At 39.9% G+C, this 13,100-nt stretch overlaps 1 protein-coding gene across 1 annotated transcript; it reads left to right on the top strand.

The window, feature by feature from the left end:
• Positions 1-901: 901 nt before the first annotated feature.
• On the top strand, positions 902-4,540 carry rnf26 (ring finger protein 26). The gene is made up of 2 exons (XM_044120566.1): positions 902-969; positions 1,063-4,540. Exon 2 carries the CDS (start codon positions 1,434-1,436, stop codon positions 2,769-2,771), a length of 1,338 nt encoding a protein of 445 aa, XP_043976501.1. The 5' UTR covers positions 902-969; positions 1,063-1,433; the 3' UTR covers positions 2,772-4,540.
• The last annotated feature ends 8,560 nt before the right edge of the window (positions 4,541-13,100 follow it).

Below are 13,100 nucleotides of genomic sequence, written 5' to 3'. Positions count from 1 at the left end.
GAATCAATGTGAACTCGACTCATTATTTCAAAAAGCTCCACAAGTTTGTTCCTCTAGCGTTCTTCAGTAAGTTTGATTAATAAAAATGTCAGTGGTAGAATTATGTAGTTAGATTTATGTAAACTTTACACAATGAGTCACTATTCCCTTTACATAGTGTAAAGTTTACAATACCAAAATGTAAACTTCTTTCAATGTAAACTTAGTCAGTTTCCATTTTTCCTATGTCATTGAAAGCCAACTGTGTTTTATATAAATTTGAATCTTAGACATCTGCATGTCTGCATCCAAGGCTTACTCAGCTATAATATTATCACAATATGTTTTTATTAAAACATAATATATACTAGTAATAATCATTTTATTAACAGTGCAATATATTATATTTCTGACCAGATGTTGCAATCGTCCTTCAGGCTCTTTCCATTCAGATGCAGATTGTGAAGAATTTAGTTTTTCTAATCAGCTTTAAATGGCTTTGATTAGCAGATAGATATACATTTATTATTTAAAAAGTTGCTTTGTCCAATCAGAAAAAAGTATAGCAACTGTTCTCGGTTCTGAACCTGGATTAAATAGGTGTGGAAGCAATGACAGGCAGAATTTTACTCCCTCTTGTGCTAACAAAATGCAATAACGCCAACAGCTTAAAATGGCTCTAATACTATTGTGCTTCTCTTAACTTCTGTTCGATGTTAGTTCTACCATCCAGTCGCTGCTGGTTTTGTCTCATCATTACAACTACTAAAGTGAAAACAATTCATCAGAATAATCTGAAGGAAATGTTAAGGAATTGTTTTCTTCTTCGTCTTCTTCTTCTTTGTTGTTTTCAAGAAAACCCAGTTTCAAACGCAGTAAAATACAAAAGAATCGATTCATTTTACTGAGCTGAGTCAAATGGTGTAGATCCCGGAAGAGAGTCGAAATTCCCTTGCCCAGAAGCGAGGTCAGCTGACGTGACCAAAACAAGTATGGCGGTGTTGATAACGACGATAAACACCTTAAATATTGTTGTGGGGCTTATTTTCTGAATTTATCTGGTTTTATTCGTCCTGTTTCCAGGTTCTACATATTCTGCGACCTTACCGTTCAACCGAGAAAGCCTTTGTGGATCGCTTTAGGACCGCAAAGCTAAAACGAAACCAGGAAAATAAACGGAAGTGTCGACGGTTTGAAATCAAACATCCGCTTCTGTAAACGCGTGTGTTTGTAATGATATCGCGTCCTTTAAGCCAGCAGAAGACTTTGATAACACGCAAAAAAGACTGATTTTTGTTTCACGAAGTGAAATGGTGTACTGTAGTACCGGGGGAAACGACGCTGACACAGACGTAAAGGACCGTACAAGATGCAACGTTGATGTTATTGAAATTCAGCCAGAATGCACATGGAGACCACCTCTGAACTCGGAGAGGTAACCGGTTAAATTCACCATGGGGCTGGTGAACTTTGTGATATCCACTGTGGGGAGATGCCTGGATGTTGCCGGGTTACTGTTGGACCTGAACTTTCTGATCGTACACACCGTGGTGAAGACTCTCCTGGCGATCGTCGCCTTCATCACCAACCTGCCCACCCTAATCACTAACCTTCTGCTGCAGATGGGGAACCTCCTCTTGTTATCCGCCATGCACATAGCAGAAACGACATCAGGCCTGGCCCACGGGGCAGTCACCCTGTTGGGCAGCGCACTATTGGCCCTGGAGGGGCTTCTGGAGAGTCTGAAGATGGTGGGCTACCTGTCCATGCACGTCCTGCTGCGGGGTAAGGAGCACCTGTGCAGGGGTTTGGTGTCAGTCTTGGAGGGCTGTGGCATCGCTGTCAGCCTGGTGGTTTACTTCACAAACACGGTGGTGAACTTTGCCCTCATTGCCACCCAGAACATCTACTTGGCAGCTGTGGGCGTGTGGCAGACAGTGTCCAGTCCACTGCAGAAGGCGCTGGAGCTCACCCTGACCTTCTTCACCTTCCTGTACAGCAGCCTGGCCGGGACGTCGGCATTTCTGTGGTCTCCCTGTAAACTGCTTCTGGATTTTATTGCCTCCCTTGTCCACATGTTCATCTCCATCTTCATCCTGAACATCTACGGCCTCCTGCTTACCATCACCATTGCTCTGATGACCACCGCCTACTTGAACCCCAGACTGAGCCGACAAGCAGCTGTGCACATTTTGGTGTATATGAACTCCTTCCATGCTCTGCGGAGACTTTATGGGTCTCTGTGGCTGCGCTTCACGGTCCTGTGGAGCACTCCACGTTCTCTACACAGCAACATGCAGCACCTACAGAGGAGGTTTCGACATCTCCACCTGCGGGAGAGGATGTTTTGGCAGCAGCTGTCTGTTCTGCGCCTGGTGCTCCGGACATTGCTCCAAATCGACAATTCCAACAGAGGGAGAGGAGACGGCGACACCGGGGAGGAGCAGCGGGACCCACCAGATGGAAGAGCGGGAGATGGAGCCCACCAGGAACTGCAGGATTTGCCTTCATCGAGTTCCAATGGGTCACTAAGGACATCGTCATCTTCATCTTTAGGCAAAGACGGCAAACTTCTGCCTGCCGAAAGTCTGCTTACTCTGTTAAAAGAGCAGGAGGAGAGAAAAAAGTGTGTTATTTGTCAGGACTGCACCAAGACAGTGGTGCTGCTGCCGTGCAGACACCTCTGCTTGTGTAGAGACTGCACCAACATCCTTCTGAGGCAGCCCATTTACCAGCAGAACTGTCCTCTGTGCCGTCAGATGATCCTCAACACCATGGACGTTTATCTGTGAGGGGGAGAAAAGGGAATCCATGCAGAAATGAGCCCCGACTGCCTTAAAGTATTCACGGCCATAAATTTAAAAAGTTTTATTTTTTTCTTTTTCCTCGAAGCCCAACAATAACACCACTTTTGCAAGTTTTGTGGTTTTCTTCAGTCACTGAAGTTATAAATAAGCTTTATTTTCAAAGATGCCCCGCAAGTTTTTCGAACAAAACTTAATAAAAGACATGTTCATTGTAAGCTTTGCTTCAGCTGAGATTTGTGCAAGGTGTTCAGCTTTTCCCCAAAACATTTCATAAACTATACACTACAAAAACTACATATGTTGTCTTTATATATACTTCTCTTTACATAGGATTGTTTAATTAATTCTAATTCAATAGTTCTTTCAGGCTCTTCTTCAAAAACTGTTTTGCTTCACCATCAAGGAGAGGCTTTTTTTTTTCTTTTTTTTTTATAACCCCATTGTGGGATAAGTGCTTTCAATCTGATGAACTTTGTTCATTTTACTTCAACTAAAGTGCTATAAATATTTTATTTTACATATGATCTACTACATGCACAAGCAATCAAAGGAGTGTAAAAGGTTTGAGATGCAGCTCCATCTGCTGATTGAAAGAAGCTTGCTCACTAAATTACACCAAGCAAAATAAAATTAAGCTGCCTAGAGTTTTTGTATGTGCATTAAAACTGCTTGGTATTGTGGAAAATGGGGGATATATGCTGACTGGCTATTATACCTATGGAAATTTTATGCAATCAATATTACCAACACGTCACTGGATTTTTTTGTTTTTTTTTTCTCATTTATTTATTTATTTTTTGTTACCAAGACCTCTTTCCAGTAAAATCTTTCACTCTTGCATCGCTGTGCCTCAGGCGTTTGTAGGGATTGTATTTAGTTGAAGTTAAAAACCGTTCATAACGGTTTATGTCTTAAAATGTCAGGCTATCGACGTGCCAAGCTGTGAGAAACTGTGCTTTACTGCGTACGGCCTGCAACTGCAGCCCTCGACATTTTTATTTGTGCTGCATTTTTCTACCGTCTGTTTATCCTCAGACTTTATTCCCTGTTGTTCTATCTATTGTTGGGGCTTTTCTCCAGTCTTCCTTTTTGAGGTGTATTGTTGCAGTCACCAAATAATCCATAAATGGTTTCTGCTTTCTCCTAATAACGTGATAAAGCAGATTTGTGATGTTAAAAAAAAAAAAGAAAAAGGACCGTAAACCAATAAGGCTTAACTGTTTAACTTGATTTTGGTGCTCTGAAATGGTGAATAATCCTGAAATGTTCATATTGATCTGTTTAAAGTTTACAGGAGGTTATTTTTGACTCCAGACGTTGCAGTGTTATTGATTGTGGGCGTGGTGGGATCAGGCCTGAAACATGGCCAGTTTGCTTTTTTCAAAGCTTTTTTTCCTCTTAGTCTTGCTTTGCAAAGAGAAAATTTGACTTCACAGTAATAGCTGCATAACGCATCATCCTGATTTCTCCCTTCTTCTTCTTTTTAAAAGGTCTGAAAGTTTGTAGTTAATGAAAATGTTGTCATCCTAAGCTGCTCCTCTCAGGTATTTCCTAAACACCAATGGCATTCCTGGTTAAGGTGAACTGAAAAGAGCTCACTCGACTGTTATCTGTCGCTTCACCCCGAAGTATTTAGCTGTATGAACCCTGTGAGATGATGTGATTGGAAAACGTGAATGTGATGTGGGATTTTTTTTATAACATGGTGGCTGCCGTGTAATTGGTAACTTCACAATAAAACAAGAATCAGTGAATTAACTGTATTTTTTATTTTTTTATATGAGCCCAATACATGCAGCTCTATACTCAGACCGAAATGTAAAGGATTTCAACAAATGATTAACCTGTTGCTGGTTTTAAACTATCGGTCCTTTTCAGCTGTGGAACAGAAGCAAATTAACCAATCAAATTCAGTTGTATAGTGCATTTGTTGAAACGTTACATTTTGCCAAGTGCAGTCATTGCACATCTACATGTTGGTTAGTGTTTCATTGATTATGCTACAAAAGCAACTCTAAACAACTGGGTTTCTAGTCTGGATGTAAAGGAGCTGAACGTTTCAGCTGTTTTACAATTTTCCCAAAGTTTGTTCCAGATTTGTGGTGCGTAGAAGCTGAATGCTGCTTCCCCGTGTTTGGTTCTGGGGACGCAAAGCAGACCAGAACCTGAACCAGAAGACCTGAGATGTCCAGAAGGTTGATACGACAGGAAATAGCTTTAAGGGTGACTTGGTGTTTAGCTCCCTCCTGCTCACCTTACTGTGTTCTCAGTCCAGAAGATGCGCCGCCTTACAAAGTTAATCTATATACCTCTTCCAGGGGTCTCAAACTCCAGTCCTCGAGGGCCGCAGTCCTGTAGTTTTTAGATGTGCCACAGGTAAAAAACACTGGAATGAAATGGCTTAATTACCTCCACCTTGTGTAGACCAGTTCTCCAGAGCCTTAATTATTCTATTCAGGTGTGGTGCAGCAGAGGCACATCTAAAAGTTGCAGGACTGCGGCCCTCGAGGACTGGAGTTTGAGACCCCTGTCTTAGACTTTTTACATTTTTTGTCACATAACAACCACAAACTGTAATATATTTGGACATGGACTAATAGAAAGTGGCATATAACTGGTGTGGAAGGAAAGAAATACATGCAGTTTTTTGCAAATAAATCTTTTTGACGATGGATGTGCCATCGCGTTCAACTCCCTGGTTACCCCAATGCTAACGGGGGGTAGCTGTGAAGGCTTTGCACAACAGAGACGAACCTTGTTGTCTTTTCTCAGGCCATACATGTGAAGTAGCAAAGGAAAAGGAAGCAAGGTTATCAGAGTAGAGGGGCTGAATCAAACACTTTTCAGATATTTAGTTGTTCAAAGCTGTTTAAAAACAATGTTTAGTTTCCCCTTTTTGTGTTGGTTTATCACCTTTGAACACGTCCAAAGGGAGGCTTCCTGATCGGATACCCAGAACACCTCAGTGGCTTCTTTATTCCTTCTCATGCTGGGGCTAAGAGGCTAATGTGAGCATAATGAAAGAAAAGCTTTAATGTGGCCAACACCCGAGCAGCATTTCAATCTACTCAGTGGCTGATTTTGGGTCATTAATACTAACTGTGCAGAAACTTACCAGTTAATCAGTAATGCAGTTACAGCAGCTGAAAGACCCACACCACAACTGAATGTGCAAAAAAGCTGCTGCAGGTCAATGGTGCAGTAAATTAAAGAACAATTAATATTTCCATGTACTGATGCTGCTCCGAGTCCACTTTGTCAAAAGTAAACAGTGTTAATTTGATGCAATGCTTCATTAAAAAAAAGGTATTTTTGTTCATTTAAAAGTCAAAACAAATGGTCCAGTTAGGTCCAAAGTGTCTCACTCCGCTCTTGAAGTTGCAGAATAAGAAGAAGAACTTTCTGGTAAAACCTTCCAGCATTTAATCAGAATCACGATAATTCTCAATGGAAAGAAACAGCATTATATCGCGATGGTCCTCTCTGTGACCTCACCGTTTCTTAAACATCTTGATTCAAGGACCACACAACTTTTTTTCTTTTTTTTTTTGAAGACCTTTACAGCTTGGATGCAGTGAGAAGTATTTCTGCAGACACATGAGATCACAGAATCCTTTTACTTGTGAACACATCTGATACTGAGGACAGAGAAACACTTGAGTCCATACATAGCTCAGCTTTCATGTCTCCCGTCTGCAGAGATAATGGGAATCCTCCGTGCAAGAATGTGAATATGGGACCGCAGGAAGACAGTCGGAGGAGGAGGAGAGGAAGCACTGATGGTCATTTTTTATAGACATGACAACTCATCAAAGCTTTGTGGTTTTATGCATTCTGGTTTCCTTCAGACGCATTCATAACGCCACAAAACACGACTGAGACTGCTGAAGAATCCAATTATTGACGGAGAACATTTAGCAGATTGGGATGTTTGTATGTAAATCCTAGTGATGCGATTCTTTTTACTGCTGTCCAATCATTTATCAGTCCTTTTAGTGGTCTCTCTCTCTCTCTCTCTCTCTCTCTCTCTCTCTCTCAGCAGACACTTCGTTAGCGATCAAAAGCAGCAGACTGGCTTTAGTCCGGCTTTAGCAGCGTTAACAGGAGAGAGGAAGTTTAGTGTTAGAACAGCAGGAAGCAGCAAACAACTGAAGAGAGCTTTATACTTCAGGGATTCAACCTCTCCCCTTTGACCTCCGGGTTTCTGGCTGGGAACTGTGTGGGAAATCTTTATCGCATTCATCAGGATGTGTGTGTGTTCTTTTTTGTTCTTCTTAATGTTCATGAGTTCTTTCTGTTTATCACTCACATACTTTCCTTAAATCTGAAACAGACTTCCATAAAACTGCAAAGATGCTGAAAAACTGAGCTTGTGTAAATCAAGGCTGTTTAGAGTTGCCTTTGATTAGCAGCAGCTGGAACTTTGGTCAACTAATTTGATGTGTATTTGGATGACGATGATGGCATTTGACAAAATTACATTTTTAGTGCTTGATACATCATTTGTTTCTGTGTTTTTCTATGGCACAAAACATTTTGAACATCCTTGTTGCTGAAACGTATATAAAAAGACTTGACGTGATTTACATCCTGAGTTAACTTCATCAAGTGGTTTATGCTGGCTTCCAGTTCATCTATAATATCCCATCCAATCAGGGATAAATCTGAATTTGGAGAAAATATTCCTGTGAATTATGTAAACTGATATATCCCCTCATTCATTATGGCCGTAGATGCCATTAATTCAATACATTTTTTTAAAAAAAAACAAGTAGTTATTTTTCAATGAATTTTCATTAATCACCACACAGTCAAAATTATACATGCAGCCTCAGTCAAACACATTATCATCCCCATTGTGCATTAATATTTAATATTTGATATTTAGCTGCATTGACAGGAAACATTTTTTGCTGACATCAACAACCTTCTGGTTGTCTCTCTCTTCAGACTTGGCAGATATTATTTAAATTGGTTTGTTTCCAGATAAAAATCACAGTTTTTAAACAAATTCCAGATTACAATAAGGTTAATCTCGATGCCTTTCAAGAAGCTTTATGTCATCCTGTTTGCACATTCCAAAACTACTCATATATATGGCGTGTTTTTTGTTCAAGAAGCAACCAGCGAGGATCAAAACTCCTGGAACACCAGTGTTCAATCCCAAGTGTTTAAAGCTGGTGGTGCTGAACAACATTTCAGTATATAACACTGAAGGATGTTTCAGTTCTTCTTTCCAAACTCTGCGCTGATTTTGGTGCTTCTGGGTAAAACATTCTTGAGGTTAAACGTGGTTTAAGTATTCAGTCACATGAGGGGAGCGTCACAATAAACATCCTGTTTTATAAACTCCGAGCCGTTCTTGATGGGAGGAAATCAACCTGAGCCCAGCAGCCGAAGCAACTTATTCACGTCTGCTGCTGGTGTGCAGACATTTTAAAGCCTATTGCTTATCAATAATCTATTTAAAAAGGTTTTTCTATAATTATCTGGTTGCAAAGGTTACTATTATAATAAGAAACCCCCTCGAGTCTCTTCTTGTTGAACATAAAACTCTTGTAGAAGACGGACATTTTGATGTTAGATTCATTGGCAGTACTTAAAATAATCACATTAATCTGCATTTAACAGACGAGGCTTTCACCTACCATCTGAGGGACTTTATTTTCAACACAACTGAGCAGATCTAATCAGTTGTGATTAGATCAGAAGTCATGATGACTGGCTCTTTTTTTCATTCTGTGGTCTAGTTGATGACCAGTGGCACAACACTGCCCCCTGCTGAAGAAAGCTGGAACAAAAATATAAGATGAGGCTCGTTTGTCAGATTAAAAGTATCTTTTAAGAAGACACTGAACATACCTTTAAAATGTTTTTAACTGATCTAATTTTACCACCATCAGTGTGTGAATGGGTGAATGACTGAATGTAGTGTAAGTGGTGATACAAGTTCATGACGTAATTTACCATTAAACATAGAAAGTACTCCTGGACCTGTGTAATGTGTGTGTCCGCTTTGTTTTCTAAAAACCCCAGGATAGACACCCATAAAATATGATTCATTTTCTGTGCTCAGTATGTGGAATTACTACAAACATAATGATTCACAGCGAGTTTCTGAGCTTCCTTGGTTCACATGTGTCAAACTCAAGGCCCGGGGTCCAAATCTGGCCCGCCTTGGCTTCTTGTGTGGCCCTCAAGACTCCAGGTGCCAAATTATATCAACCAGTCCTCCCAGTTTCCTGTGATTGTGGAAATTCACGTCAAAAATCAACAGACAAAATGGTCTAAATAAACATTGGGTTTAACTGACCACTAACTCCCACCTGTAGGTGGCAGTACTTTGTACTTTTAGGATACCGCACCGCTGCCTCAGCATTATTCAATGTCAAGTCATCGATGTAACGATTAACAAAGTCACAATTAACGTCACACATAGACGCAAAAACGTAAATACTGCTAAATTCCTTGAAAATATTTCCAAATTAGCTCCACATGATTTGTGATTTTAAACTGCAAAGACAGTTAATATTTTTTAACAGTTTGTTAACGAGTTTAACCAAAACATTCTGGTGCGACCGGCCCTTTCAGAACATGCAGGATCTTGATTTGGCCCATAACGAAAATGAGTTTGACACCGCTGCCTTAGATAGAAGGCATTTGAGCAATTCAGTTGTTTCGTTAAAAAAAAAAGATCAAATTAAATTGCTTATTATCGACTTTGATTCGGGCTTTATGCCGTAAGGGACTGAACTGAAATGACCATATATTTCTGTGTATCTGTTGGTAAGATGGCTGTGTCTAAAGCTGTAATTGTGAACTGCTTTTAAGCTTTACAAAAGGTATTTATTTGATGCTGTCTTTAAAGGACTGCCTTAATATTTAATTGGTAAAAGAATTAGCCTGCTGCTATGTCTGAGACAAAACAACAGATATGAAACTCAGGATTTTCCATCATCATAATGAAATTAAGTTTTCAAATAAATCAAAACAGCTGAGATACATTTAAAGGTTGAAGCTGATAAAGATGTTTATAAGAGGAAACCTGTACTTTCCATAAGTGCACAGGTTAACATAATTTAGTACCATGCTGCTATGGTATGCCATTTGAAATTTAGTGCCGTTATTCACCTGATCCCAGCATCTGTGAGTGTGTTTCCTGTTGTTTTCAGCACCCTCATTTATCCCCTTAATCCCTGAGTCAAAGTCTTAACTTACATTCAGCCAGACACCCCTGTAATTCAGGGAACGATGTGGCATTTCCAGAGCAATTTGAAGGCTGTGACCAATGGAAAAAGTGACTGATGCCAGAGAAAGATTGATTAACTTCCTTTGGTTCAGGAGGAAATGATTATAAGCGCATATTTCTGTCTCAATTATGGGTGGGAGTGTTCGGGGAGAGAAAGCAGGATAACATTTGAGTTATGTCACGTAGCATGATTACGTCTGTTTGAGTTTAAGTTTCTACATTAACAATTATTTATCAATGAAAAAGTTAACCGCTGCAGGTATGAAAAAAAAAAAGAAAAAAGATTTACATGAACCAGATGACAGTTTTGAAATGTAACTCGTGAGTCCAAGAAGTCACAGTGAAATGGTGGAATCATTAAAAACAGTGGAAAACTCAGTAAATCCAGAAGAAAATGAATATTTTTCCAGCCTGTTTTTCTCTTTTGGTATTTGCTTTGGTAGTCGTCTGCCCGTACTAATAAAAATCAGAAAGAAATATTACACTTTGTTGGTGAAGTGAAAAATAATATAAAACTTACCAGTGATAAAGTGATGCAACAAAATCCTTTCATGGACATTCTTTGCTCCCAAAGCATTCAAAGCATTTATAAACATTTTTTATTAAGTTTCGTTTTACTGAATGACTTTTTTTTACTTCACAACAAATGATACTGTTTTACCTACTGAATTTGTCTAAAATTAGGATCTTATATTTATAAAACCAAATACAATGTTAAAGTTACACACTTTTCATCTTTAATTTTGTGCAATTTAAGTATTGTTTCAGTTTTGGATTTGTTATCTGGTGAAATTAGACTGGCTGAAGATGAGATGAACTAATGTATCACCGCTGAATTGTCTCTGAATTTAGACGATCTTTCTGGGAAACAGAATCATCCATCCATCCATTTTCTAATCACCCTTCGTCCATAATGGGGTCAGGAGGGTTCCTGGTGTTTATCCCCAGCTAACGTTCCGGGCGAGAGGCGGGTTCACCCTGGACAGATCGCCAGTCTGTCGCAGGGCAACACAGAGACATACAGGACACACAACCATTCACACACACACTCACACCTAGGGAGAATTTAGAGAAACCAATTAACCTGACAGTCATGTTTTTGGACTGTGGGAGGAAGCCGGAGAACCCCGAGAGAACCCACCATGCACAGGGAGAACATGCAAACTCCATGCAGAAAGATCCCGGACCGGGAATCGAACCCAGGACCTTCTTGCTGCAAGGCAACAGCTCTACCAACTGAGCCCACTGTGTAGCCCCGGAAACAGAAACATTGATTTCCTAATGTTGATTAAGTCACAAGCCACCATTTTACTTTTACATATGCAGTATGTAGAGCTACATATTACCAGGAGTATTGTGAACACTTTCAAGATGATTACATCCATTAACTATACCTGAAGTTTCTACAAACACTTGTAAAGAAATTTACAGTTTTACAGTTTCATGCTCCAAACTCTGGAGAAATTGCTTGACGTCGGTTTCTTCCTTTTCCCAACATGACTCTGCACCAGAGCAGAAATGAAGAAAACCACAGGTGAGTGAGTTTGTTGTAGACGGCCTTGATTGACTTTTAGAGAGCCCTGACCTCAAGAATTTGGGGAAAACTCAATAAAAGCTCAATGAAATCCTCATATCAAAGTCTGGTAGAACAAAACCAGTTTCAGCTTTTACAAAGCTCTGCAAAGCAAAGCTAATGGGTCCAACTCTTCAGCCCCAGACTGAAAGACCCCGGACCCTCCTGGTTTCTAGCACGAGGAACAACCGGGGGGTTCTGGAGTTGGGGTAGGAAAGCACAAGCAGCAGTGTGTTCGGTTTAAAGCTGACACAAATCATCAGGAGCCTGGTCAATTTGATTCCTGTAGGTGAGAACAAGAACCGCATGTTGAAGTCCGCTGGGAGACAGTGTGGAAAGTGTAAGACTGGGATGACATGAGTGTGTTTATGAGGTTTAATAAGAAGTCTGACTACCTCGTTCTGAATAGCTTGCAGATGTGAAACAGATTATCTGTCCAGACTGGCAGCACAGAAGTCTAAATGCAACGGCACAATGCAATATGGATACTGTTCATATCCACCATGTCTGATATTCTAGACATTTTTCTGGAATGAGAGAAACAGATCAGGTCAGATCTGATGTGTGAGTCAAAGAATGATGAGGAATCTAATGTGACTCATATTTCTTTTTCATATTGGATTTGGTTGCTGTGGGGAAAAAAACCTCTCTAATTTAGACAATTAGACAGTTTTGTTGCAAGATTTTTCCTCCACATACCAGCAGTCTCCATGACCACTCTTTGAAAATTCAATATGAAGTATTGAATATAGCAGCTATGATCAAAGTCTCTGTCTTATTGGTGTTTAAAACCAGAAAACCGATGGAGAGCTGGTCACTGCTCTAAAGCAAACATTGGATAAGGGTAGGAAGTCTGTCCAGCTGGTTCAGTTAGAAAAAAACAACACCATTTGGATGTCATCTGAACACATGTGATAAATGATGTCAGAAAAAGACAATAATGACAACTCAAGGAAGAATGTGAAAAGAAAATGACAGTGACCCTCATGGAACCCCACAGATTAGTGGAGTCTGAGGAAAAATTGTCTGACTTGATGGAGAGTGTCCTAACAGCTGAGAAGAAAACAGAACACACTTGGGATTACATGGAGCTGAAACGAAATAAAACAACTTGTCCAACATCAGTGTCTGACCTCATAAATGTGCTTTTGAAACATTTGTCAGAAATGTCCTGTGTGTACCTTGTGGAAAGTCTTGTTCTTCACAACTATTGGATCGACATTATATTAAACTCTAAAGATTAGCGATGAGACTTCTCTCAAGTTTATGTCTGTTTAGGCAGATGAAGGAAAATTGGAGGTGGGAATATACGTAACCCCATTATATCATGAAAGTTAATATTCATCCAACCACCTGGACTTTGGTTCAACATGATTTGAGTTGGAAAGGCTTAAATTTGGACATAGGAATATGTAGAAATCCTAAAAAGAAAACTACCTGCTGTACTCACATGTTGCATTAAATTAGCTCAAGAAATAATTTGACCTCCTCT

This window comes from Gambusia affinis, linkage group LG06 (assembly GCF_019740435.1).
Source record: "Gambusia affinis linkage group LG06, SWU_Gaff_1.0, whole genome shotgun sequence".
In the NCBI taxonomy this organism is placed as follows: Eukaryota; Metazoa; Chordata; class Actinopteri; order Cyprinodontiformes; family Poeciliidae; genus Gambusia; species Gambusia affinis.
Note: the sequence above shows the minus strand (reverse complement) of the source record. Positions and strands in the feature narration are given on the sequence as shown.

Bases quoted from the DNA above. Each gene is read 5' to 3' on its own strand.
- rnf26 (XM_044120566.1), top strand. From the start codon at position 1,434: ATGGGGCTGGTGAACTTTGTGATATCCACTGTGGGGAGATGCCTGGAT.